Source organism: Panthera onca, chromosome B1 (genome assembly GCF_046562875.1).
Source record: "Panthera onca isolate mPanOnc1 chromosome B1, mPanOnc1 haplotype 2, whole genome shotgun sequence".
NCBI lineage: Eukaryota > Metazoa > Chordata > Mammalia > Carnivora > Felidae > Panthera > Panthera onca.
In genome coordinates this window covers 134,543,782-134,571,486 of record NC_138342.1, presented here as the reverse complement: position 1 = coordinate 134,571,486, position 27,705 = coordinate 134,543,782, and the positions used below count along the sequence as shown (strand labels likewise).

General features: G+C 35.4%; 1 protein-coding gene across 3 annotated transcripts in view; it reads right to left on the bottom strand.

Moving 5' to 3' along the window:
* The window catches only part of GRIA2 (glutamate ionotropic receptor AMPA type subunit 2), a 157,697-nt gene that overhangs the window by 33,084 nt on the left and 96,908 nt on the right, over positions 1-27,705 (bottom strand). For all 3 annotated transcript variants that reach the window (XM_060653906.3, XM_060653904.3, XM_060653903.3), the window contains exons 5-10: positions 25,298-25,351; positions 20,279-20,440; positions 3,353-3,520; positions 2,995-3,099; positions 2,203-2,313; positions 485-691 (exon numbers count right to left, since the gene is read on the bottom strand). In XM_060653906.3, the coding sequence (XP_060509889.1) occupies positions 485-691; positions 2,203-2,313; positions 2,995-3,099; positions 3,353-3,520; positions 20,279-20,440; positions 25,298-25,351 (807 nt within the window). The remainder of the gene's footprint in view (positions 1-484; positions 692-2,202; positions 2,314-2,994; positions 3,100-3,352; positions 3,521-20,278; positions 20,441-25,297; positions 25,352-27,705) is intronic.

Below are 27,705 nucleotides of genomic sequence, written 5' to 3'. Positions count from 1 at the left end.
TAATAGTACCTGGAGTCATGGTCAAAAAAGGAATCATGCTTACAGTATTGGATCAAAAGGGAAGGAAAGGAAATAAGGGAAATGTCAATAATTATTTCCCTGGTAATGTCCCAGTAAAGAATAAGCAAACAAACAAAAACCAATCTGTTCTCCAAATATCCCTCCTTTTTATAAATACACAGTACACCCATCTGACTTGATTTTTATAATTACATCCCTACACTGTGTCTGTGCCTTTGCTGCCTCTGAACAATGCATATGGCCCATAGGCCTCAAGACAGATAGAAGGCCTGTCTCATTTAGTGTGCGTGTGTGCTTCTGACTTCATCCTTAATCTTCAGATGTTCACAAGGAAATAGAATAATATTCTTAAGTAATGTGGGAAACCAACAACCTCAGATATAGGCACTTTGCAGGGAAGGGAGGCATTCTGTCAACAAAAGTTCACTTGAATGACTTTATTTGGGAGAAGAGCTATACTTACCCCATATACAAGTTCTCCAACCATCCCATTCCAAATTTTCGTGTCAGCATCCCTGGCCCCATACTTGCCATCCCCAACAATTGTCAACTTGTACTTGAACCCACAATGTTTGGCGATTTCTGCAGCCAAGTCAACACAGTAGCCCTCATAACGCTCATTGCCTTCAAGCATTTCATGATTTTTCTTCATCATAACATATGGAGATTCCTATATGGAAAGACAGTGCTTTCATTGATAAAAATAGCTGTGTAACTACTCTCACTGAATCAAGTCTTCTGGTTTAATTATTACCTGTTAGCCAGAGAAATTGTAGAATATAAATGGCGGACAATATTAGCGAAAAATATCTAAGCGTGATACTTTTGGAAAAAGGTTATCAAATGTCTACCGTTATAGTTTATTAATATGGTTTGTACCTAGCCATACAAAAGTAAATAAGAAACTCAAAAGCACAAACTGTTGGCTTGTCCCCTTGTCATGCTTGTTAAGTCCTAGAGCTTAGAGGGGAATTATGCTGCTCAACATCTGTTTTATTCAACTCTGGATCCACCATGCTCTTATGTTAAGGTTATGCTGTCCTCAAGAAACAGCGTTCACCCAAAACTCTGTGTACTGTTTCTTCAAGGGTGAGGTTCATGGGGACATGAGGCTCATGGTCAGTGATGCACAGACTAAAACAGTCACTGGCGTGGTCATATGCTGATGCCACCCTCTGACATTTCATGTCTCACTTCATCTATGAGATATTCTCTCCTAGAATTATATTCCAAGGAGAGAGAGCAGCTTCCCCCTGTAAACATAAGAAAAGGGAGGTATGAAAATGATTCAAAATAGCCCAATATCCTCCCCTGGAAAGTGGCACCAAGCATATTTGGGGGCTCAGTGATACAGTTCCTCTCAATGGCATGATTAAGGCAAAATCCCTCAAATGTCTAGCTTACTTACCCTTATTAATATATTTCCAAATGCCAATGTTTTTATCCAGATCTCTTATTTTATTAACCTATCTATGTTTTTCTTCTCAATATTGTCAGAATAATGAATCCCACAAGTTTACTATATCGCTGCTTAATAAAACAAAATACAACTGTTTTGTCATAAAACCATGTACTATTAGTGAACCCCATTTCCTCCATTTCATTTCACTAACAGCTTGTCACGAGGATCTACATCTTCCTTCCATCTATCCAAAGCCTAGATGTTCAAGATTCAGTTCAGTTTTGTCTCATTCATTCAGCACTGGCTATGTGCTAATGACTGTGTTGAGTTTGGGGGTTTAAAAAAAGGGAGATTATCTTTATCTTTAAGAATTTCATCTTATATTATAAAGAAAAAGATATTGACACTGCTACTAGACCATGTAACAAATGTAAAAAGAGAATGTACCCACAACTGCATGGGAAGTGAAAGGTAAAGCACTTGAGGAAATACAAGGAACGCTCTTCAAGACTTTCCCGAGTTGTTCACACTTAGTGATGCACCAGTGTATGAATTACCCGTCAAGCTAAATTTCAGTATTGAAGAGGATAGGAAATATTTTGAATGCTTTGCTTAATGCCTGTGTAGTCCTTTTGACAGAGTAAATATACTATACGTGATTAAAATGGTGCCAAAGCAGCACTGCATCAGTTATCCTCAAATGCAAACAGCAATTCTAGTTGGCAGATGTTTTCCATAAGAAAAACTAAAGTAAAGCATAGGCATCTGTAGCTAATTACCAAAATTGTAGTGACAACAACAGTCTTATTCTCGAGCCCAGAGGTATCATTTCCAGAGGGGAGTTCAGTAAGGGTAACGACCATTTTGTCTACTTCACTCCAGTATCCAATCTGAAAAAGGTTACAGAAAGATAGGCACATGGATAAGTGATCTTTCTTTCAGCCAAGAATTTAATAATTTCAAACTCATGTCTGCATCCAAAGTTACATCTACATTAACTAGGCTTCTTCTAAACAGACATGTGTCTTTGATATATGTGACTCTGATAGAAATAGGGCTTATATAAACAATGAAACAAAAACAATTCTTAAAAACAGCTTGTTTCTTCATGTCCGTTTCTTATGTTTTCCCAGGGTAATCTGTTTGGGAGTGAGCGTATAGAAATAGAAATAAAATCCAAGCAATGACACTGTATCCATAACAGTTAAAAGGAAGGTGTTGAGCTAAAACGTTAACGCATATTTGCACCAGCTATGTTTTGTCTTCTGAACCATAAACTGGCAGCGATAGCTCTTTCTCTTCTCATTAAACTTCTTATACCTTGATAGAAAAAAATACATATAAAGAGTTCTATTCACAGTTGTTTAAAGATTACATTTCAGTGTTACTTACCAGAAAGGAATTGATTATATTTAGGAAACAAAACATTTTAAAATACATCTGTTTCTGGAAGTAGTTAAACTCTACCTACGTGAATACACTTTTCCAGGACTCTTTGGAAGAAGAGGTGATGGGTAATTAACTCACCTCCTCACACAGAGAAAACTGCCTTTAGATCCCTAATGATTTACCTTCCGGGGCCCATTAGTTTTGAGTTCCATGATGTTAATTGTATAGTTTATTCTTTTTCCATTCTGGTCAAACTTTATATTTCCTGAGAGACCTTCAACCTGAACCTAATGAGGAAATGGGAAAGCATCACAGTTATCAATTTACTTCAAGCAAAGATACAAACGGGGTACAGATTACTCTCACTGGGCTCCAGTCAAGAAAACAACATTTATAAGGTTGTTTTTCACTCTTCAACCTACCTTTGTGCAGTCAGGAAATACTATTCACTCTATATTACACATAACAAGGAGACTAATGTAGTAGAAAACTACAGTGTCCGTTGTTAACTCACATTCATAATCATTTTGAGTGACTAACCTGTTTGAGGGCCCTTTCTATTTCTACGCCTTGTCCCCAGGGGACTGCTGGGTTTGCCAGACAGTCTCCCGCGTTTCCCCTTCGGGAGATTTCAATTCTCTGCTTCCGTAGGTTGCGGAAAGCTTCAGTCATCACTTGAACAGCGTCGTAGGTCAGAGCAGAAGTATACTGAAAAGCATCACACACACTTCATAAGAATGGGAAAAAAATTCCAAGGTTCACTGCACACTGGCCATCTAGACTGCAGCCGGCCACCTACAATACCAGTTCACAGTCCAAGAACTTAGAAACCATTCCTGCATCTAGAAGTCTAAGAATCTAATAGAGGTAATACGGAACATTGGGACTGTAGAGTGTGTTCTTGACTGTAAGCATCTCCCATTATGTTAACGTCTCAGTTATTTCAGGTGACAACTTTCAAAATTGTTTCTTTTCTTTCCTAACGAATTTCTTTTTGGAGCATCACTCGATGGCCTGATTTGGGGATATAGGAAATGATCAAATTAACAAATAAATATCCTACCACTAACGAGAGGTACATTTGACAATAGGGAAAGAATATTGATTGGTTAAAGTGTCTAATTCTACCTCAGTGATGCTCCCATAGATCTGCAATAATCTTTGCAATGTTTGTTTTTAAGATCCCCTCAGTGATTATGGTAATCAAATAGAACCATCAAATTTCATAATTTCTACATCCCCTTCATGCCTCAACAGTTTATGGTAAGATTGGTTCCAAACTTATGGTATTCAGATCCCAGTAGGACAGTAGTATTATTACAGGATCTGGGGGCCAAATGTAAAAAAAAGGTATTAATTGTGCTAAGCATTGTCAGTGGCTAGATCAGTATTACTTGATGCATGTATATATACCTCCATCTATCAAATGCATCATGCTACTATTGTTAACGATAAACCATATTTTAACACAACAGCTTTAATGAATGCTGAAGAAATTTCTGCTATTAAGTATTTTTCAATCTGTAAGTAACAAAAGTATAGTGAATCTGGGTAAAAAATGCAGTATCATACTGAATTTGAGATACAAAAATTCTTGACCACAAATCCCAAATGGGTACTTAGTATTTCCAAGTAATCCCCCTCACTTCTTTAGTAAATTAGTTCCTCCACTCTCAAAATTATTATTTTATACATTCCCTTCTCTAATATCCACAGCTATGCATCTTGCCTTACATGTCACTGAAAAAATAGAAGCCATAAGACAGAAAACTTTTATCTTTCAACCATAAAACTGCCAAGAGCACACATTCTCTGTGACATCTATTGTAAAGATTTAGAAGGAAGGAAAGAATTCAGGTAAGGGGTTCAGAGATCTTGACATGGACCCTGGGACTCTTTATAGGACTCATATTCTCTTCCAGTCCAGTGAAAAGATTATATAAATAGATAACTGCTATCTACCTATTATAGTGTTATAAATTGGTCTGATGGTGGATAGATGTCTGTCTGGTTTATCCTTTTAAATGAGAGATATTACAATAAGGCAAATGAAAAATAGTTTATGTCATATGAATCATTGCCTTCATGCATCCAGAAATTTCTTGAGCCTCCATTTTTTTAAATGAGAAAATGGCAGTGTAAGGTTATCAGTCATTCAATCTTTGCGTGAATTAGTTTTGGTGAATTGTTTTCATTTGATCACACAAATGAGTCAAATTTGATGGGAAAGTTGGTAGGAAGAAGAAAAAGAGAAAATGGTTTGGATGCCATGTGCTCTGTGACTGAGTGCTATAAACTATAATAAGATATTCATATTTGCCTCTAGGTTTTCTTACTTATTTCTTCTCATGTGATACCTGTTAAACAATGTCATTGCAGGCCTATCTGTGAGTCCTTTACATATTTAGATGATCTTCTGGATGCTTGTACTTGAGTTTCTTACAAATATCTGATCAGCTATACAGATCTAAATAAAACCCATCACCATTTTTTCCAAAAATCTGCAACCTTTTTCTTCAAACTGTACATGTGAGGAATTAGCAAAATATAGTATGTAAGAGGTCCAACTAGATTTAGAATCAACCTAAATTTCTGACAGTAGAGGAAGTTTAATACTATACTTTCTGCCTTAAGAAAGTATTATGCAGCCATTAAAAAGTGACACTAATGAAGGTTATATAACAATATGAATGTCAATTATAAAATTAGTGAAAATATTACTACAACTAAATTTTTTAAAAACCCTTCTTCATTGATAAATGAGACTGATTAAAAAATAGTAATATACCTTCAACAAATAAGGGAAAGAAAAATAAACAAAATGATTATAATAATAGGAAACATATTATTATATTTCTTTTCCAAGTGTTCTAGAATATTCATGGACTCTTAAGAAAACCTGTATTATATCAAAGGCACTGTTTTATATCATATCTACTTAAGCAAAGACCTGGAGAAATAAGATAACACACCAGAATTTATCTGGCATACATATATGTTTGTTTCTATTCTCCTAGAGGAAAAAAAAATGATTTTTTTGCCTTCTTCTACATCAGTTAGTTCATTGACAGTATGATTCTTAAAATAAAGTCTAGGTCACTGAATAGGAAACAGAGCTAAATTGAATAAATCGGATGTGTAAAAACAGAAGTATTGCAACGTCTATTAAAAAGTTACGATAATAGTTAAAAGCCAAAATCTTCTTTGAGTCAGCTTGTTCACATTACTATGAGAAATCTATAAAGTCATCTGCTAAATGCTTTAGAGGTCTATAGATGTTGGTGAACTACATTAAAAAATAATATTAGGTTGAATGAACTAAAAGCATTTATGTCTGTGCAGCATGTTACAATTATGATTCAGAGCATGAGCATACTAAGAAGAGAAAATCCTTTCAACCTTTTTCAAATGTTCAAATTTAATCAAGTCTCCAGCCTATTATCATTCTTAATTAAAAGTCACAATCATAGAAACACAATTCTGGACTGAGAGAAAATAAACAGACACTGTCTCCAGAGTTCCTTTTTGTTTATGTGCCACATATGTGGCTCGTTTATTTTTCTAAACAAATATATTCATATTTTTGATTGGATTGTTAGATATTTCAGTTTTATTCTACCATTCACTAAACTAGGTGCAAATTAATTTGAAGGGAACATGATGCCAATGTAACTATCTCCTTCCTTGAAAACAAATGCATCATCTCTGCCCCGGTGTTTATGTTCTGTGAAATCCCTCAGCTGAGTTGGAAATTTATAATTCAGTGGGGGCCATTATGTCTTGCAGCACTCATATCACAATTGCATCATATCCACACTTTAAAGAAGAAATCTGGGAAACGTTTTTATGGTCCATTTTCCAAATGCACTTTTTATTCCATTTTAAATTAGATTTATTGAGACTTATTTTTCAAATATAAAATGAAATACACATTTTAAACATGTTTGTTATGCCCAACAGTCATCAGACATTATTCAATAATACATTACCATAATCACTGGGACCAGAAAACGGTTTTCTGACAGTCGAAAAAGAGGGAATAAAAAGAAGTTCTATGTACATTAGAATTCAATGAACATACAAAAAGGATAAATAGGCTATAATATAACATTTTATGGGTCATTATTATGATAGCACCTCCTCCTAAACATGTTATCTGCACTGTGCTAAAACAAACAAAACAATTATTCCAAGAAAAAGTACTGGGCTTTGGGTATAATGAAAGTGTTAGAAACCTTGCTGTAAATGGTCATTTTTGAAATTTTCCTTGACATTTGAAATTGGATTGTATATAGTTTAGAAAGCATTGAATGGACCATCAGAAGACAGAGCCTAAGTCCTGATGTTATCATTTACTACTCAGTTGTCTTGGGCAAGTTAAGAAAAGTAAGAGTGTCCAAGGTTTCTTACCAATGAAATAAGGAAAGCAACGTCTCTCTTATGTCATAGTAGTATTGGAAAAGCTCATGAGGGAGAAAGAATTCATGTCGACCTAGTTCTCTACATGCCAAACCTGAGCTGAGTGGTTTCCTAGCAAGTCCTTTTTAAAAAGTCGATGCCACAAATATTTTTATTTCAGTTTTAGAGATGAATATTTCAAGTTAACATGTTATATTTTTCCCAGGGTCACAAATGAGGCAGGTGGAGTTTGAATTCAGATCTCTGTGTTTCTGGAGAAATGATGTTGCTCCAATGACGGTGCTCAACCAGCCTGGTTTGGTCATAGTATCCCCATTTTAAGCAGAAAGTCTGCAATCCCAGGAAACTCCTCAGTACCAAGCATACTGGGACAGTGGGTCCCCTTGTTTGGCAAACACCACATCAAATGAGTAGAGTTATAGGAAATGAGAAGCCAGGTGAATTATAAAATGTGCTAAAAAATACAAGTTATTAGCCAGTGTGTTTGCTTTCTTTTTTCCTTGTATTACTATCTGTCCAGGTATGAAACTAGCTTGTTTTGATGTTTTGAAAACCACTATCCTAATCTACAAAAGAGTCTGTGGTTCAAGAAGTTCAGAAAATTATTCTCACGTTGGCGTATTAAAAGCCCTGAGAAATCCTGCAGTGACAATCCCAGTTTAGCTTTGTCTGAAGAACATTCATTGTCCAAATAAATTACCATTTAAAAAATTTCCTTAACACCAATTATTTTCCATAAAAATAATGTCTTGTGTAACATACTTTGGGCTGTTAAAAGTTTTATGGCCTGAAAAAATTTATATACTCATTTTTAAGTGGCATCCCTTATTTGATTAAAGTTATTATACACCAAATGATATTTCCCTAAAGAATTTTATAATATACCTCTCAATTTCTTCATTTTACAAATTTATCAAAATGGTCAAAAATGATGAGCTCTAAGAAAAATAAGTAAACCTATAAGAAAAACTTGAGAAAGTCTTTTTATTTGTTTATATATTCTGGGCAATGACCAAGAATCACCTAGAGCCATAAAAAAATGAACAGTATTAGGAGATATATTATAAACTTAAGTTTATTCATTTGCATTAATTTCAAATTTAATTGCACTCTGGACTTTTCCAGAGCTGTCTGTGATAAGGCTGTGTAAAACTTGTTGAACACGTGCCCTTTGAAACTTTACTGCATAAAGTTATGATATCATCACAGAAACTCAGCATCAGTGAAGCAGCAGGAACGCTCATTTGTTGCTGGTGAGAACGCAAAATGGTACAGCCACGTTGGGAGACAGTTTACCAGTCTCTTACAAAACTAAACATACTCGTACCATATGATCCAGCTATTGCACTACTTGGTATTTACCCAAAGAAGTCTAAACCATATTTCCACTCAAAAACCAGTGCATAGATATTCATGGTAGCTTTATTCATAATTGCCAAAATTTGAAGCCACCAGGATATCCTTCGGTAAATGTTTGGATGAATAAATTGTGGTACATGCAGACAATGGAATATTATCAGTGCTAAAAATGAGTGAGCTATCAAGCCATAAAAAGACATGGAAGAAACTTGGATGTACATTACTAAGTGAAAAAAGGCAATCTAAAAAGGCAGTATACTGTATGAATCCAACTATATGACATTCTAGAAAAGGCAAAACTATGGAGACAGTGAAAGATCAGTGTTTGCCAGGAGTGGGAGGAGAGATAAATAGAGCACAGAAGATTTTCAGAGCAGTGAAAATATTCACCATGAAACTATAATGATGGAAGCATGTTATTACACATTTGTGCCAACCCACAGAATGTACACACTAAGATGAACCATAATGTAAACTATGGACTATGAGCAACTATGATATATCAAAGCAGGGTCATCAATTCTAACAAATGAATCACTCTGGTGAGTGAACTTGATATTGGAGTTGGCTATGCAGGTCTGGGGGCAGAGGTATATGGAAATTCTCGGCATTTTCTGCTCAATTTTAGTGTGAACCTTAAACTGCTCTAAAAAAGTTAAATCTTAATTACAAAATTTAAAAATAATCAACATCTTTAGTAAGCACACTGGCTGTATCACATTTCCGTGGGTGAAAAAGCCAACTCCATTGGTAAGAAATCAAAATTAACATCCCTTATTATTCTTCCTGAATAATAAAAATAATTTTTAGTCCACCATGAAGAAAGATTTTTCATGTGAAAGGAATACATTAAAAAACTACATATTTTTTACCTATATTATCCAGTCGGGCTACTGACTCTGACTGAAAGTCTTGCTTAACGACCAATACTTTTAATCTTCTAAAACTTTGCATTCACTTAAGAACCCAAATTTTCAGGTAAAACTAATTAGGTTCATCAAGATGGAAAAAAAAGCTGGTTTTGATTCACCCATCAGTTGGAAGAGACTAAGACGCAGATCTCTTACTTTGTTGGTTGCATAAATTCCTCCCTGAGTCTCCCCACTTTCTAGGAATCTTCTAACAACGTGAAAGTTCCTTATCTTTTATAATCCAGTAAGAAGAAAACAGGTATGTTCCAAGGTTATTTAGGATTTGATTTCAATTTCTGGAGTTCGGAGATGACTGCTTGCAAGTCACTACAATTTTTGAGAGACAAAGGAACCATTTGAGGTGGCACGGATTCAGCAAAAATTAGAACTGTTCATGTATGTTTTACTGAATGCCTAATCAGCACTTCACATAATCATGGCATTAGAGGAATCTGAGCTGAGATCACCTAAATTTATTCCCTTTATAGATGAAGGAATGTGGAAATGAGATGAACCCAGATATTGAGACTTATTATTATATAGTAGTAGTGCCTTTTTAATCCTGTAATATACATTTACAAAGTAATATGATTTAATGCCATAATTTACATTTGAATAGTGCAATGCATTATTTTTCAATCACTTTTTATAAAATATCCATATCAAATTTTTAATTTAAGGGCTTATTTCAGCCATATACACACTTTTTAAACCACAGACTATAAAGTGGTGCCTGGATGGTTCAGTCAGTTAAACCTCTGGCTCTTGTTTTGCCTCAGGCCATGATCTCATGGCTTCCTGAGTTCCAGATCCAAATCGGGTTCTGTGCTGATAGCACAGAGCCTGCTTAGGATTCTCTCTCTCTTTCTCCACTCCTCCCCCGCTCACACTGTCTCTGTCTCTCTCAAAAATTAAAGTAAATTAATAAATTTTAAAAATCAATTAATCAATAGTGGTGAGAGTAGACATCCCTATTGTGTTCCTGATCTCAGCAAGCTCTCAGTTTTTCTCCATTGAGGATGATATTAACTGTAGGCTTTTCATATATGGCTTTTATGATGTTAAGGTATGTCCTTCTATCCCAAATTTATTGAGGGTTTTTATTAAAAAAGATGCTGTATTTTGTCAAATCCTTTTTCTGCATCTATTGTCAGGATCATATGGTTCTTATCCTTTCTTCTATTAATGTGATGTATCACATTGATTGATTCGCAAATACTGAACCAGCCCTGCAGCCCAGGAATGAGTCCCACTTGATCATGGTGAATAATTCTTTTAATATACTGTTGAATTCAACTTGCTAGTATCTTGTTGAGAATTTTTGCATCCATGTTCATCAGTGATATTGGCCTGTAATTCTCCTTTTTAGTGGGGTCTCTGACTGGTTTGGGAATCAAGGTAATACTGGCTTCATAGAATGAGTCCGGAAGCTTTCCTTCCATTTCTATTTTTTGGAACAGCTTGAGGAAGATTGGTATTAACTCTGCTTTAAATGTCTGGTAGAATTCCCCTGGGAGGCCATCTGGCCCAGGACTCTTATTTGTTGGGAGATTTTTGATAACTCACTCAATTTCTTTGCTGGTTATGGGTCTGTTCAAATTTTCTATTTCTTTCTGTTTGAGTTTTGGTAGTGTGTGGGTGTCTAGGAATTTGTCCATTTCTTCCAGGTTGTCCAGTTTGTTGGCATACAATTTTTCATAGTATTCTCTAATAATTGTTTGTATTTCTGTTGTGTGGGTTGTGATCTCTCCTCTTTCACTTATGATTTTATCTATTTGGGTTCTCTCTCTTTTCTTTTTGAGAAGTCTGGCTAGGGGGTTATCAATTTTGTTTATTTTTTCAGAAAAAAACAGCTTTAAGATTCATTGTTCTGTTCAACTGTTTTTTTTTTTTTTTTGGATTCTATATTGTTTATTTCTGCCCTAATCTTTATTAATTCTCTTCTTCTGCTGGCTTTGGGGAAGTCTTAGCCTCAGCAATCAGACAACAAAATGAAATAAAAGGCATCCAAATTGGCAAAGAAGTCAAACTTTCACTTTTCATAGATGACATGATAATCTACATGGAAAACTCAAAAGACCACCAAAAAGCTGCTAGAAATGGCACATGAGTTCAGCAAAGTCACAGGACATAAAATCAATATAGAGAAATGGGTTGCATTTCTATATACCAATAATGAAGCAACAGAAAGAAAAATCAAGAAATTGATCCTATTTACAATTGCACCAGGAACTATAAAATACTTAGGAATAAACCTAACCAAAGATGTAAAAGAACTGTATGCTAAAAACTATAGAAAACTTATGAAAGAAATTGGAGAAGACACAAAGAAATTGAAAAACAGGGGCGCCTGGGTGGCTCAGTCGGTTAAGCGGCCGACTTTGGCTCAGGTCACGATCTCGCGGTCCGTGAGTTCGAGCCCCGCATCGGGCTCTGTGCTGACAGCTCAGAGCCTGGAGCCTGTTTCGGATTCTGTGTCTCCCTCTCTCTCTGCCCCTCCCCTGTTCATGCTCTGTCTCTCTCTGTCTCAAAAATAAATAAACGTTAAAAAAAAAAAAAAGAAAAGAAATTGAAAAACATTCCATGCTCATGGATTGGAAGAAGAGATATTGTTAAAATGTCAATACTACCCAAAGCAATCTACACATTCAATGCAATCTCAATCAAAATTGCAACGGCATTCCTCTCAAAGCTAGAACAAACAATCCTAAAATTTGTATGGAACCACAAAAGACCCTAAATAGCCAAAGTAATGTTGAATAAGGAAACCAAAGTGGGATGCAGCACAATCCCAGACTTTAGCCTCTACTACAAAGCTGCAATGATCAAGACAGTATAGTATTGGCAAAAAACAGACACAGAGACCAATGGAATAGAATAGAGAACACAGAATTGGACCCAGACATGTATGGCCAACTAATCTTTGACAAAGCAGAAAAGCATTCTATGGAAAAAAACAAAAAAGCAAAAACAAAAACAAACAAACAAAAAAAACAGTCTCTGGATAGCAACATGCAGAAGAATAAAACTGGACAACTTTCTTACACAACACACAAAAATAAACTCAAAATGGGTGAAAGACCTAAATGTGAGAAAGGAAACCATCAAAACCTTGGGGAGAAAACAGTCAACAACCTCTTTGACCTCAGCCGCAGCAATTTCTTGCTTGACACATCTCTGAAAGCAGGGGAAATAAAAGCAAAAATGAACTACTGGGACCTCATCAAAATAAAAAGCTTCTGCACAGCAAAGGAAACAATTAGCAAAACTAAAAGGCAACTGACAGAATGTGAGAAGATATTTGCAAATGACATATCAGATAAAGGGTTAGTATCCAAAATCTATAAAGAACTTACCACACTCAACACCTGAAAAATAATCCAGTGAAGAAATGGGCAGAAGGCATGAATAGATACTTTTCCAAAGAAGACAACTCAAATGGCTAACTGAACATGGCTAACATGAAAAGATACTCATCATCACTCCTCATCAGGGAAATACAAATCAAAACCACACTGAGATACCACCTCATACTGGTCAGAGTGGCTAAAATTAAGAACTCAGGAAACGACAGATCCTGGCGAGGATGTGGAGAAATGGGAACCCTCTTGCACTGTTGGTGGAAATGCAAACTGGTGCAGCCCCTCTGGAAAAGTGTGGAGGTTCCTTAAAAAATTAAAAATAGAACTACCCTACGACCCAGCAATAGCACTACTAGGAATTTATCCAAAGGATATAGGAGTGCTGATTCATAGGGGCACATGTACCCCAATGTTTACAGCAGTGCTTTCAACAATAGCCAAATTATGGAAAGAGCCCAAATGTCCATCATCTGATGAATGGATAAAGAAGATGTGAGATATATATATATATATACACACACACACAATGGAATACTACTTGGCAATGAGAAAGAATGAAATCCTGCCACTCGCAACAACGTGGACGGAACTGGAGGGTATTATGGTAAGTGAAATAAGTCAGTCAGAGAAAGACAGATATCATATGTTTTCGCTCATATGTGGAACTTGAGAAACTTTTTTTAAATATAATTTATTGTCAAATTGGCTTACATATAACATCCACTACTCATCCCAAGTGCCCTCCTCAATGTCCTTCACCCATTTTCCCCTCTCCCCCACCCCCACATCCACCCTCAGTTTGTTCTCTGCATTTAAGAGTCTCTTGTGTTTGCCTCCCTCCCTCTCTAATTGTAACTATATTCCCCCTCTTCCCTTCCCCCATGGTCTTCTGTTAAGTTTCTCAAGATCCACATATGAGTGAAAACATATAATATCTGTCCTCTGACTGACTTATTTCACTCAGCATAATACCTTCCAGTTTCATCCAGATTGCTGCAAATGGCATGATTTCATTCTTTCTCTTTGCCAATTGCATACATTCCATTGTGTGTGTGTGTGTGTGTGTGTGTGTGTGTGTGTGTGTATCACATCTTCTTTATCCATTCATCAGTTGATGGACATTTAGGCTCTTTCCATAATTTGGCTATTGTTGAAAGCACTGCTGTAAACATTAACAGAATACCATGGGGGAAGAGAAGGGGAAAAAATAGTTTCAAACAGAGAGGGAGGCAAACCGTAAGAGACTCCTAAATACAGAGAACAAACTGAGGGTCCATGGGAGGACAGTGGAGAGGGGAAAATGGGTGATGGGTATTGAGGAGGCACTTGCTGGGATGAGCACTGGGTGTTGTTATGTAAGTGATGAATCACGGGAATCCACCCCCAAAACCAAGAGCACAGTGTATACACTGTATGTTAGCTAACTTGACAATAAATTATATTAAAAAAAATAACTAAAATAAAATAAAAAGACAAAAAAAATCAATTAAACCTACAATATAAGGAACTAAACATGTCAAACCTCTAGGATGTTGTGTGGCAAAATAATAGTAGGAGTAGGGGACACTGACGTGTTAGCAGTGGTTTTGGTCAGTTAAAATGTTCAAGAAGCAGAATTAATTCTATTAAGTCACCAGGGTTCTATATAATGCACGGTGCTAATTACAAAACTGAAAAAGATGATGCTATTTTCAGACAGGCCTAATAACTCTCTTAGGACAGCAATTAAAAAAGTTTGGGTCTGTGCTTTCAGTCGTTTCCTGAGTAAAATGAGATTCTGGTGGGAAAGTCATTATTTAAAGTGCCACAAAAATGTCAGTCACGTATTATTGTTGAATTCCTTAACATCAGCAGAATATTACGGACACAAAAATTGAACTAAGGTTCAAATTGTCGATGTGACAAGATAGAATGGGTAGTTGTAATCTGGCAAGTTGTTGAAGACACTGAAAATACTGAAAACCTATCTAAAAATAGAAGTATTTATAAATTATTTTTGAGATAGTGGCAAATCATCTTCATTATCTGCCTCTTCTGGAACGTTTTTTATGGAAAGCAAAATGCTCACTTGAATTGTCCCATTTAAATCGAGAAGCTTCATGTCTGATGACTACAGTCATTCTACATTTCACCAATAAAGTAACACTACTTTTCTGCCAGGGCTGAATAAGGGACATAACAAATGCCAGAGCAGAAATTTTAACCAAATTTCATAACAATGATAACTACTTTTTTTCCTTTCTTAGTGATTTGTTATTTTCAGAGTTTATATTTTTCATTTCATTAGTCTTCATTTCAATAAATATCTATGTGTCTACTGTGTGAAAACTAGTGTATGAGATTTGGGGCCAGTAAGATACAAAAGATACACACTGCCTTTCAGAGTCTTGTTTTTAACCCACAAATATCTCTCAACTGAATTTATATTCCTATATAATAGAAGAATCATCATGAGTCTTGCAATAATCATTTATTTTGCAAATAAGAAGATCTGAAAGAATTGCCAATTGTAACAAGTCCATTGATTTCCCTCCATCTTTATGCTACGACCACATTTCAGAATTCCCTGGATTGTTTGTGATATCTTCCTAAAAGCTTACCGGACCATCACATACACAGGCTACAACTTGTTGTCACCCAGGTAGTGTAGTCAGTAATCTTCTTGTATCAAAACATGATATTCATTCTCCTCTGGTTGTTCCCTATTGCTCTCTGAATAGGATAAAAAATTCCTTCGTAAATCTACAGGGCACACAAAATCTAGATCATACATATTTCTCTTTTATTTTTTAAGTTTATTTATTTATTTTGAGAAAAAGAGAAAGTATGAGTGGGGGAGGGGCAGAGAGAAAGACAGAGAGAGAGAGAGAGAGAGAGAGAGAGAGAGAATTCCAAGAAGGCTCTGCACTGTCAGCACAGACCCTAATACAGGTCTTGAACCCACGAACTGTGAGATCATGACATGAGCCGAAGTAGGACGCTCAACTGACTGAGCTACTCAGGCACCAGGCACCCCTGGCTAACACATATTTCTAAAGAAGTATTTGTCTGAATTCCCTCAAAACACCTCTGTCCAAACTCTGGCCTTATGGAAATATTTACATTTTCTGTGCCCTGGAACCTTACATATCCTATTTCTCTATGGGGAGCCACTGTCCTTTCTCTCTTAATCCTTACCATCCTTTCAAGTTTTGAATTCACTACTCCTTCCTCAAAAAAGCCTTTTCTTACTTCAGACCTTGGAGGAGACCAACTTATTATGGGTACTACTACAGTATCTTTGATATCCTCTAAAGCCTTTATTAAATAGCTATGTGCCAGGCCTCATTCTAGGAGCTTGGAATATATCAGTAAACAAACAACAAAGAAATCCCTGCCCCCGTGGCCTTACTTTCAAGTTGGAGTAGACAGACAATGAACAATGTAATGAATATATTAATTATGAAAGCAGTATACTAGAAGGTAATCATGACAAAAACTAGAGCAGGGAAAGCTAGCAATGGACATACCCTGATGGATGGAGAGATTCCAATTTTACTTATTTATTTCTTAAATGTTTATTTATTTATTTTTGAGAGAGAAAGGGAGATGAGCAGGGGAGGGGCAGAGAGAGAGAATCCCACGCAGTTTCCATGCTCAACAGGGAGCCTGATGTGGTGCTCTATCTTATGACTGTGAGATCATGACCTGAGCTGAAATTAAGAGTATGATGTTTAACTGACTGAGCCACCCAGGTGCCCCAAGATTGCAATTTTAAAGAGAAAGCCTGCCACTTCCTTCCTTGAGAAGATAGCATTTGAACAAAGATCTGAAAAGTGATGTAGGCTTAGCCATGCAGATATTTAGGGGAGAACAGTCCAGAATAGGAAATAGCCAGCACAAAGACCCTAAGTGCCTTCCATGCTTAAGAAACACCAAAAAGGCTAATGTAGCTGAAGCTGCATGAGCAAGGGGGAGAATGCCAAGAGATGAGTCACTTGTGACTGGGAGACAGAGTATTTAGGGCCTCAAAGAGATAACTTTGGCTTTTTACCCCATGTGAAACAGAGGGCTATTGGAGGGCTTAAAGCAGCACAGTGACATGATGTTAATTTATGTTTTAAAAGGACCACAAACATGAAAGATAAGGGCAAATGTGAAATCAGGGAAACCAGTCTAGGAGACCATTGCAATAATCCTCGCAGAGAGACGATGGTGATTGATTTAGGGTGGCTGCAGAACAGGGGTTAAGAAGTACAGCAGAGCCTATAGGATTTCCTGAACGATTGGATGTGGACTGCAGGGAAAAGAGAGGAGTCAAGGCCATTTCCAAGTTCTTGGTCAAGTAACAACTGAAAACATGGAGTTGTCATCACATGAGGTAGAAAGATTGTTGAAGGAAGTTTGCAGGTGCTGAAGAGGGAGCAGCAGTGGGAAATCAAAAGTTTAGTTTAGAATATATTGACTTTGGGATGTCATTAAGACAATTTCCATCCTTGCTAAAAGGCAATTGCTGGTTTCTAGTCTGAAGACTATAAATCCCCGAAGACTAGAACTTTGTCATTTCTAACACCTAGAACAGTGCCAGTCTGCAGAGTAAAAACTCAATAAAGAAGTATTGAGTGGATAAATGAATTGATAAATGAATAAATGAATGAATGTTGCCTGAAATCAGTGGATTGGTGAGCCAGATTTAAAATCTCAGTGCCATGACTCTAGAGTTATTTTTTGTACAGAATATAAGAATGAAGAAATTTAACATTTGTAATTTATATTTCATAGTTATTGACATGTGTTGATATTGAAACATTTATATTTTACTTTTATTCATCAAATAAGAATGATTTTAATTAAGAAACTATGGAAGCTTCATGAACTTTTGGAGAAGACTAAGACTTTAAAACAATGATTTACTTAATACTCTTATAATTTGCAATAATTTATATTATTTCCAAAGCCTAGCCATAGTGAGAATTTTATGTAATGAATTGCATTTTTGCAGATTTTTATGCCTATAATGTAAATTTTTATTGTAGTAATAATAAAATGTGATTTAAATGATCAGGCAATGTACCTGGTACAATGACCCAAAGACAACATAAAAATAAATAATCTCATTGGGAAATATTTTTACTCTCCTTCCTTAAAGAGATCATATATTGAAAATATGCTACTTGTTTATATTAGAAAATGCTATATCATGCCCTATATGGCCTTTCTTCCTTTCTTCTGCCCATGGAAGCAGAAAAAATCTTGAAAGCCCTGTTTTCTAATCCCTACCTTTTACGTCTGTTGACAGTTGAAGAGGCTTATCTCTTGACAACTCCCACAATTTGTCCCTCTCCCACCCAATCCAAATATTTTAAATTCCTACAGTGGAAAAACAAACAAACAAAGAAACAAACAAGTACAGTTTCCTGACTCAGACATGCCCTTGTGTCACTTCTGAGTCTGTATGCAGGCTCCTTCACACAGGCATACCCTTTTCTCCAGGCACACCCCTGCTCAGATGCCCCATCTTCGGAGAGCCCTCCTTCACATCCCTTCCCCCATATTGCCCTAATCGTATGCAGGGAAATGGCATATTTTATATGCACCATCCCTTATCGTATTTGCTTATTGACATGTTAGTCTCCTCCATTAGATTACAGATTATCAAAGAGCTTTTTTTTTTTTCTTTAATTCAGTCCCTGGTGCTTTAGTAAATGAGCAAAATGTCTGTGTTGAGATGAACTCCTACCCAAAGCCATTTGGTTGCACAGACTAATTTTTATCAAGCTTCAAAGGCTGTAAAAAATGTGTCTCCTATGGAAGCCTTTGTTTCCAAAGCTGTGCTGTCTTTGTAAATGGTGTTGAATCTTTAACTGGGGTCAAACACTGAATCAGAACCTACATTTTTTTAAACTTATAACCCTATGTATGCTGTTTGCACACCGAAGGGCCATCACGATCTCTCTGAAACTTGGCAGAAGCAGCTGAAAGAAAGGCACTACAGGGGGAAATGCTACAGCAGGAAGGGAGCAAGCTTCCAACAGAGCAAAATCTGGAGCTAGACTCTGGCAAAATTGTTAATAGAATGCATTGCCAAAGATGTCTCATACCCCAAGTTTGCCTTGTATTTTGATGCATGACCCATGAACTTCCACAATGATACAACTTCCTTGGGACAATAATCATCTCATTCTGCTCTCATCCTTCTCACGATAGGCAGCAGTGGAGGAACATGATGACTACCAGAGTATTCAAAAGGAGCTTGTTAGTTCTATTTGGGGATGAATGCCACATGCAATGTTCATCTGACAGCTAAAAAGGCACCATCTTGGGATGGGTAGAAACCTGCAATTCCACAGAACAAGGGTCAGCAGTCAGACTGTTACTGAGCACAGGTGTAGATGTACCCTGACATCAACAAAATGACTAGGTGTCCATTTTCCTTCTCATCAGCCTTGCTACATGATGGCACTCCCACAAGCCCACAATATTGTTATAAGCAGTGTGAATGTGGAGTATGAGTCAAAGTCACTAAACAAGAAGCCGCACAGTTTTGAGAAAAAAAAAAAATGAACTCTGGGTTATTCTTTAACATTCTATGAGATGCTGTCTGGAATTTAACTTAAAATTAACAGGATCCATTTATATACCCCAAAGTAGAGAACTTCAATCCTTACCTAGGACCAGTCTCACAGCCAGACCCAAATTTAAAGCCAAACATCCACATCTGGTTTTTTTTTTTTTTTCCATTATGTGCAGAAAACAAGAAAACCTCTCTCTGATGTATAAACATAACTGTGAGAGCAAATGAAATAATACTGTCCCTGACTGGTTGATACACAATCTGCTTAATAATATACAAACAAGCAAACAAAATCATTACGCCTTTGAACTACTTTGCATTATGTTCTGAAGCTCTTAATTTTCAAAAATCTAGTTGCATAAAGAATGTGATCATCTCATTCCACTTACTCTTTCTTTGATCCACTCTTGTCTCTGCTCTCAATAAGGTGACCAAAAAAGAAAAACAACAACAACAACAACAACAAACAAACCTTCCTATCAACAGCAGAGACATTTAATATTTGGAGGTAAATATATGTATGCAGGTGGACACATAATAAAATACACTGAATAAACAAGTAAAGTCTCCATGGGGAGAATAAAAGATGAATCCGGGTAGTGCTCCCAACAGAACAGTGCACTGCATTTAGAATTCAAAGATTCTCTGTTTGGTTGCATGAAGCATTGCATTTTTTATAAGTACTAAAACAAACAGATTTTTATCTTCCTAGGGTGTTGCAGAGAACAGGCTACTTGCTAGCAGTTAGATATAGACAGATACAGATACAGATACAGATACAGATACAGATACAGATACAGATACAGATATATAAATACATAGACACAGAGGTAGATGTACATATCGGTAGGTAGATACATACCTTAATTGTAGTCGTGTGTGCTCCAGGGTATTCTTTTTCTTCCAGCGTTGACCATCTTTCTATAAATTTAGATACCAGGGAATCATCATAGTCCACTATCTGAAATCCAGAGACGTTTGCCCCTCCAAACTGAATTTTTAATAGGTCTCCATCAGTAAAGCCCTAGACACAGAACACATGTCAGGCTTTCCATTAGGAATCAAAGAGAACATTTACAAAATAACCTATACATTGAGGTTTTACAAATGTCAAAGAGCACACAAGATCAAAAGCTCATAGGAAATGATTCATGCATCTATCAGTCAGTACTCGGCACCAATACCTACTATCATCTTGTAATCACAGTAGGTCCTTAATCAATGAATGTTTATTGGCTGTACTCACATAAAAGTTCTCCATTTTATTGAGAAATCTTCCATGGATAAGGACGGGTTTTATTTATTGATTCTACAACAGAGCACTACCACATGGTTACAGATACTTAATAACATAAAGCTAGTTCTCTGGGAGCTACACCATTGTGAGCAAGTTATTCCTATTAAAATTGGTCATTCTCTCAGGTGATAAGACACCTTTAAAATAAGCATGGAGGGTACTAAATGACTAGTCATTATTTGAGAACAGTCAAACAATTTCATATTAAGTATGTAAGTTAATTTTTTATAAAATGTTTTAAATTTTAAAAATCAATCTCTTGCATTATTAGAATGAATTCAGTCATTACTAAAACTATTATTATGTGGTATTTCCATTGATTTCAAATTTTGTGCTGTCATGAATTCTATCTCAATTTGAGAGTATTCTCTCAAAGATGAAATCACAAGATGAAATCACAATTTTAAATCACAATTAACTTTTTCACCTCATACATTTACTCCTTATTATTGTGCATAAGGATTGAAATTATCCCTGAATCCAAAATATAGGAGAATCTTGTCTTTGTTATTGATATTAAGAAAGTATATTTTAATATATTTGTGTAAAGAAGGATAATTACTTTGTTATTCTTTTGGTTTTTTTTATTCTTTTGTTTTTCTTTTTATCAAAATAATGCAAACAGTGCAAAAAAATATATAACAAAAGCTGCAGATTCTCTGCTCTGCCCAACCCTGTTTCAATTAAGCTGCTTCAAAACAATCAATTTCAATAATTTTTGTTTTTCATATATTTATCTCCATATTTCTGCATGACACATATGCTCTCTTTTTTTTTCTTTAATTATAATTTTTTTTTTTTTTTTTTTTTTTTTTTATGAGAGAGAGATAGAGACAGAGCACGAAGAGGGGCAGGAAGAGAGGGAGACCAAATCTGAAGCAGGCTCCAGGCTCTGAGCTGTCAGCACAGAGTCTGACGCAGGGCTCGAGCCCACAAACCATGAGATCGTGACCTGAGCCAAAGTCGGAGGCTTGACCGACTGAGCCACCCAGGCGTCCCCACATATGCTTTCTTAATTTATCCATTTTAGATACTTTTTATTGAATTTTTGCTTATGTCAGATGAGCATGCAATTCATTCACTTTTACCTCCTCATCCATTTCACGTTCATGCTTTTCATATTTGCAATTCTGTTATTCAGAGCAAAGCCAGATAATGTGCTGAGGCTGCATTTTCCTTCATGAAAGGTATTTCATTCTCACATTAATAATTGCTTCAGTTTTTCACTACTACAGTTTTCACTACTTACTATAGTTTTCTGTATACCTATCTTTAGTTTTTTCCAGTTGCTCCATGGGAACTTTTCACGTTTATACAAGTAAATCTTTCCTTTTCTAAATAACATATTCAAACATATCAAGTAATCTGCTTCTCTCTTTTTTTTTTTTTTTTTTCTGAATATTTAATTTACAGGAGAACTTCTTAAACGCTGTGATCTGAACTGGCTCCTCTTTCCGTCTTCTCTGCAACAATACCCTGGAGTGTCCCTTCACCATGTTTCTGACTAGTTCCGAATCTGGCTGCCTTGATTACTATTCTTTCATGTTTTATTCCCTTCTTTCAGAGCCCTCAATAGCTTCCTGAGACACACTGGAGGTAAGTTTTTTGAGACACTGAATGTCTCAAAATATCTTTATTTTGCTCTGACACTTGATTAGTATTTTGGCTAAGTACAGAATTTTAAGTTCAAACTTTCATAATCTGAGGACATTGTTCCTCTGACTTCTATTGTTTCTATTGAAAAATACAATGTCATTATTCCTAATTATTTTTTGTAATAAATACAAAAATTTGACCTCCTTTGTACCCCTCTCTGCCTCCACCTCCCACCTGTCCAAAATCTTTAAGATCTATCTTTCCCTGAAATGTCATGATGACATCTTCTTTGAAATATGAAAGGAAGTCTCTTTTCTTTCATTGCTTTCTGTACTCAAGGGGCACATTTGTGTCATCCAGTACTGGGAATGTTTCTGAATGTTCTTTGACAATTTCTTACCCCGTTTTCACTACTGTGTCTTTCCAGAATGCCTATTATTACCACATTGCAACTTTTAGAGTAAATGTCTAAGTCCCTTTACAGGTTCCCCTGCATTTCATATGGTATTGTCATTTTGTTACATAATCGTAAAGACTTTTCTTAAGCTTATCTTCAAAGTCACATAATTTTACTTGTAACTTTAGGAAAAAAAAAAATTAGCTTCCCTTAGCTCTTTCTTATTCTCTGAGGGTTTTTTTTTTCTTTTTTTCTTTTTCATAATGCACTCTTTCTCTTCTTTTTGGATAAAATATATTTTATTTCTCTGCAGATATCCATTATAACTTTAAACATTTGTCTTGTGTTATCTGCCTGCCCTGTTTTTGTTTATTTTACTTTTATTTATTTATTTATTTATTTATTTATTTATTTATTTATTCATTCGTTTATTTGTTTGTTTTATATTATATCCTTCATGGCCCAGACTTTTCACAAATGCCTAATTCTATTCGGCTATTTAAGAGTAAGACACTAAAAAAACTTTATTGGAATTTCTATGTGCATGGGGGAGGCTCCCTGATGAATGTGCTTCACCGTAAGGCAGATAGTCTGGGAGGGATGGTTTGGTTGCAGCACGTTTTGTCCATATCTATGGATTGAGGAAATGAAAACTAGATCCCTTTACGCCCACTTCTTGGTCACATTATGCACAAATCATCCTCTTAAGTGCTGTATCAAGAACTTAATGACAACCTGTGTTTGGGAGCTTAATCAAGCATTTACCAATTCCTGAGGAGATTAATCAACAGTGGTATCTAAAGGGCTTTACTATCTTTTGTAACCACCACCTTTAACTCTCAACACACACTGGAGAGGAAAAAGGGGACATTTCCAATCAAGATTTTGGAAGACCAAAGCGCTTCCACTCTGAATGGCATTCTTCAATTTGAAATGTCAGTGGAATTTTCAAATGTCTTCTAGTTCTCAGAAACCACAGCTTTTCTCAGATTCTTTGAATTTACTGATTCATTAGAAGTTCCATATGGTGAAGATACCAAGTATTCAGAAAAGGAGGAACACAATTTGAATTCAGATAAAGTATTAGGCACTTTTCTCCCTAGAAGCATGACAGCAGCATGAACTTGTTTTTTGATTTTTTTTTTTTTTAAATCTTTTTACTTTGGTCATTCGTACGTTTCTTTCCTTTTTCATAGAATCAGATATCAACTCTCAAATTGATGAGCCACCTTCTGTCATTATTTCTCAATGTTCCAATATAATCTTCTCCATCTGGACATTTTTAAAGATCACGGCTTTCAATGTGGCTCTGTGTTGTTCATCAAATGGCACAATTCACACAGGGGACTAACTGTCCAGGCTGTTCCCTGCACAGAATGTAGTTCTGAAAAGAGTGAATACAGAGTTGTATCTATTTTAACCCTCGCTGCTCAGGTGGGAAGTCACTTAGGATCTGTAATAACACATTAATGGGTAAGTTCTGATGAATTTTATTGTAGTTAGCCATTTCACGGGCAAACAGAATTTTTACCTGAACAACCAACTTCTAGCAGTAGCATGTAAGTTTGAGATTTAATATTTTAAATCACTGTGGCCACCTTTTAGTGAAAACAGTATTTATCAGTTGTGAGGTGTTTGTTTGTTTGTTTGTTTTTTCTCCATGATTACCAACAATAATGTCTTCTGGTACAATAATCTGATATTCCAGAAACCATGAAATAAATCTACACTTATGTAGATATGAAAACTTTCCCAAGCCTTATTATGCTATTTAGAATAAGCTCTTATTTTTTCCCTCCTTTTCCCACTATTTTTCAGAGGTTGGGGAAGGTGGTATTCTCATCAAGGAAGATCATACCTCTTTAAAGAACATAAACCTTTGCAGTGATAAAGGCATAAGATCATTTTACTGCTGATCTAAAAACTATTTTGAAAAAAAAAATGTCTAATGATAATTCTAAAGGGCTTTGATTATATTTAAGAGAGAGATACAATTAACCATTTGGATATTCAGTATAATCATAATCTGACAGAAATCCCAATGAAAAAGTCATCAGCTATAGGAATTCAATTTCATTGTGTTGCTTACATAGTAAGTAGATAATCAGAAATAAATAATATATAATGTATTAATATTCTTGACATTTCCAGCTTTAATTTTTCACTGAGAAATTCTCACAAATGGGCATTTATTTCAAATACTATATATACTAAAAACTTTAAAGGAATGAATGAAAGGAAAAATGTATAAAACACCATGACAATGAAAACCAAGAGGAAATTTGAATAATTAAGCTTTATGTATTTTTGAAACTTTTCCATAACTAAATATGCTTTTTAAGACAATTTATAAACTTGTCAAATATCGTTCTCTAATTTCTTACATAATTTATAATAGGAGATTGATTAGAAAATGTAAAATAGGAAATAAATCCAAAACATAACAAATTCAGAAAAATATCATTTCTAATTGATTAATAGAATCACAACACGTTTTTAAAAATACCACTGATAAATGCTGATCATTCACAACTATTTTATAATTAATAAACATCTCTATTAAAATAATAAATATCAATTAATTCACCTACCAGATTTGCAATGATATAATGGTAACCTTTAACATGTTTTCCAATGGTAATAACCTAACAAAGATAAAGAAACCATTATTTAATAAATGCAAATAACATAAATGTAAAATTATTGATGTTATGGCCCAAATGAGAAAAACAATAGAATTTTATCTACTATGTTTTTTGATATTCTATGAAGAGTCATATTTGACAAGATATAATTATCACAACAGTGACTATTTCTCTCAGAAAAAGGTAACAATACATTTTAGTGCTTTATCATCACTTCTTTCAAGAAGTCAATAACTAAACAGACATAATTACCTCAGTTTTGTCAATAGTGGAAATAAGATCACAAGATCTTAAGAAATATAAAACTAAAAACATGTATGAATCCATAATAAGCCATAGTTTTCTTCCTACAAAAGCTATTTTTTCATTACACCCTTAAACAGCTGAAACCAACATCTGAGATTTTATATTCACACACTGACACGCAAATTTATAGTAGTACATGCATTTAAAAAATATGAATAAGTATATAAAAGAATTCTTATATGAATCTATAAAATAATATTCCCATCTTAAGAATCTTGAAATGCTTATAATTTAGTTCCAATGAACATTATTATTTCCAGCTCGAGGCAGCAAAGCATCAGAGAAGCTAATATTTCTCCACAAATCTAAGTCAAAAATCAATGGTGAGACACACACATCATGGAACAAGTGGTCATTTTGGTAATGCTCACGTCAGTTTGGGATATTACTGAATCAATGTGACTTTTCACTGACCTGTATATCAGCTAAAGAGAGTTGAATTTGGTAAAATGGTCATGTGGTAGTCCTAGCACTTAGGTATGAAAACGTAATTTTTATTTTTAAGAAAAGTGTCACATCAATGGAAAGCATGAAATACCTGGGCTATAGACAAACATTCAAATCATTAGCGTATTTGCCTAATTAAACTGTTTTGGTGGCTTCCCATTGCTTCCAGCGTTAAGAGACAAAATCCTTAATTTATGCTGAGAAGTCCAATGATCTTGCAAGCTTCTCCAGGCTTTTACCACTCTTTACACTGGAGCCTCGTCGGCCCTGTTTTTCAGTAATTTTGTGCACAAAAGGGCTTCTTTCCATCACCTCAGGGCTTTATATATTCTGTTTCCTCTGCTAGGAAAGCTCTTTCCACTATCATATCATTTGTCTTATTAATGCTACAAGCACAAGGAATTTCAACCCAATGTTACCTCCTGGGAGAAGACTTCTCTGACCTTCTCTTATCCTGGACAAAGTCTGGTACTCCAAAGCAATGCATTTAGTTAAAGAACAAGGGCAAAATCCTAAGAAGGATTCCACCAAATATCCCTTTGAGGTTAAGTGATAGCTAGTTGGAAGAGAGTTAGGGCTTGTATTATTTTTAACCCATTTTTAGGTAAACTAAATCACCTTTTTCAAGAAAACGAACCCTCTATATTGAAGGAACAGATGTCCTTCTGGATGAAAAATATATTAATTAGCATCACTTGAATTGAGTTGATTGTGTCCCTCGCATACCCTACTGACATCTGTTGATTCTGCTTACTGTTCATTCTACTTTCTGACTCATGCATGTCTTTCTTCTGGGAACTACAACAACAACAGAACATTGTATAAATGGTGCTACCAGTAGCCCTTACTTGAGTTAAGTGTTCACTGGGAGAAAGCGGGGAGATACGACAATTCACTAACTCTACCCGTAAATAGGAATTAGTGCTGGTCATACTAACTCACATTTTTGCTTTACAATAATCATTAGCATCGCACTAACAATAGCAAATTTATATTGATTTCTCAATGTTTCTAATGGACCAGTTCTTTCCCACCTAACCACAACTAGAAATAAATAACTCTGAGGTTTTATTGAAATGATAAAACACTCATAATCAACAAAGGGATTCTTTCTAACTTTAAGCTATTATGAAATAAAGTTTCAGCAATTCTGTTCTCCTATAAGTGTTAATAGAGTGAATAAGTAAACAGTGTTTCCTTTTCTTGAAATGGACTTCAACCTCACTTTTTGCTTGGTAAACTGTTTTCCCCAAAGGCCTTCCATGATCTCCTAATCTAAATTTTTTCTGTCGTTTTTTTCATAACATCCTGTTCTCATTTGTCAGATATACCATTATTATACTTATGCATTAATTTCTGTAAATATATCATAAATATTCACCTTAACAGGCTTTTGACTGTTTTGCTTAACATTACTTTCTTGGATCTACACAGTGCCTGTCTGGCAAACATTAGAAAATCAAGGAAATGTATTGAATGAGTAAATGAAGGAACCCGAGCCAGACACATGCTGCCAGTATGTGCATGAACCCTTCATTGATCCTCCTACCACTGTTAAGATAGTTTTTCTCTTCTAGGCTCTTCGACCACATTGTTGTATA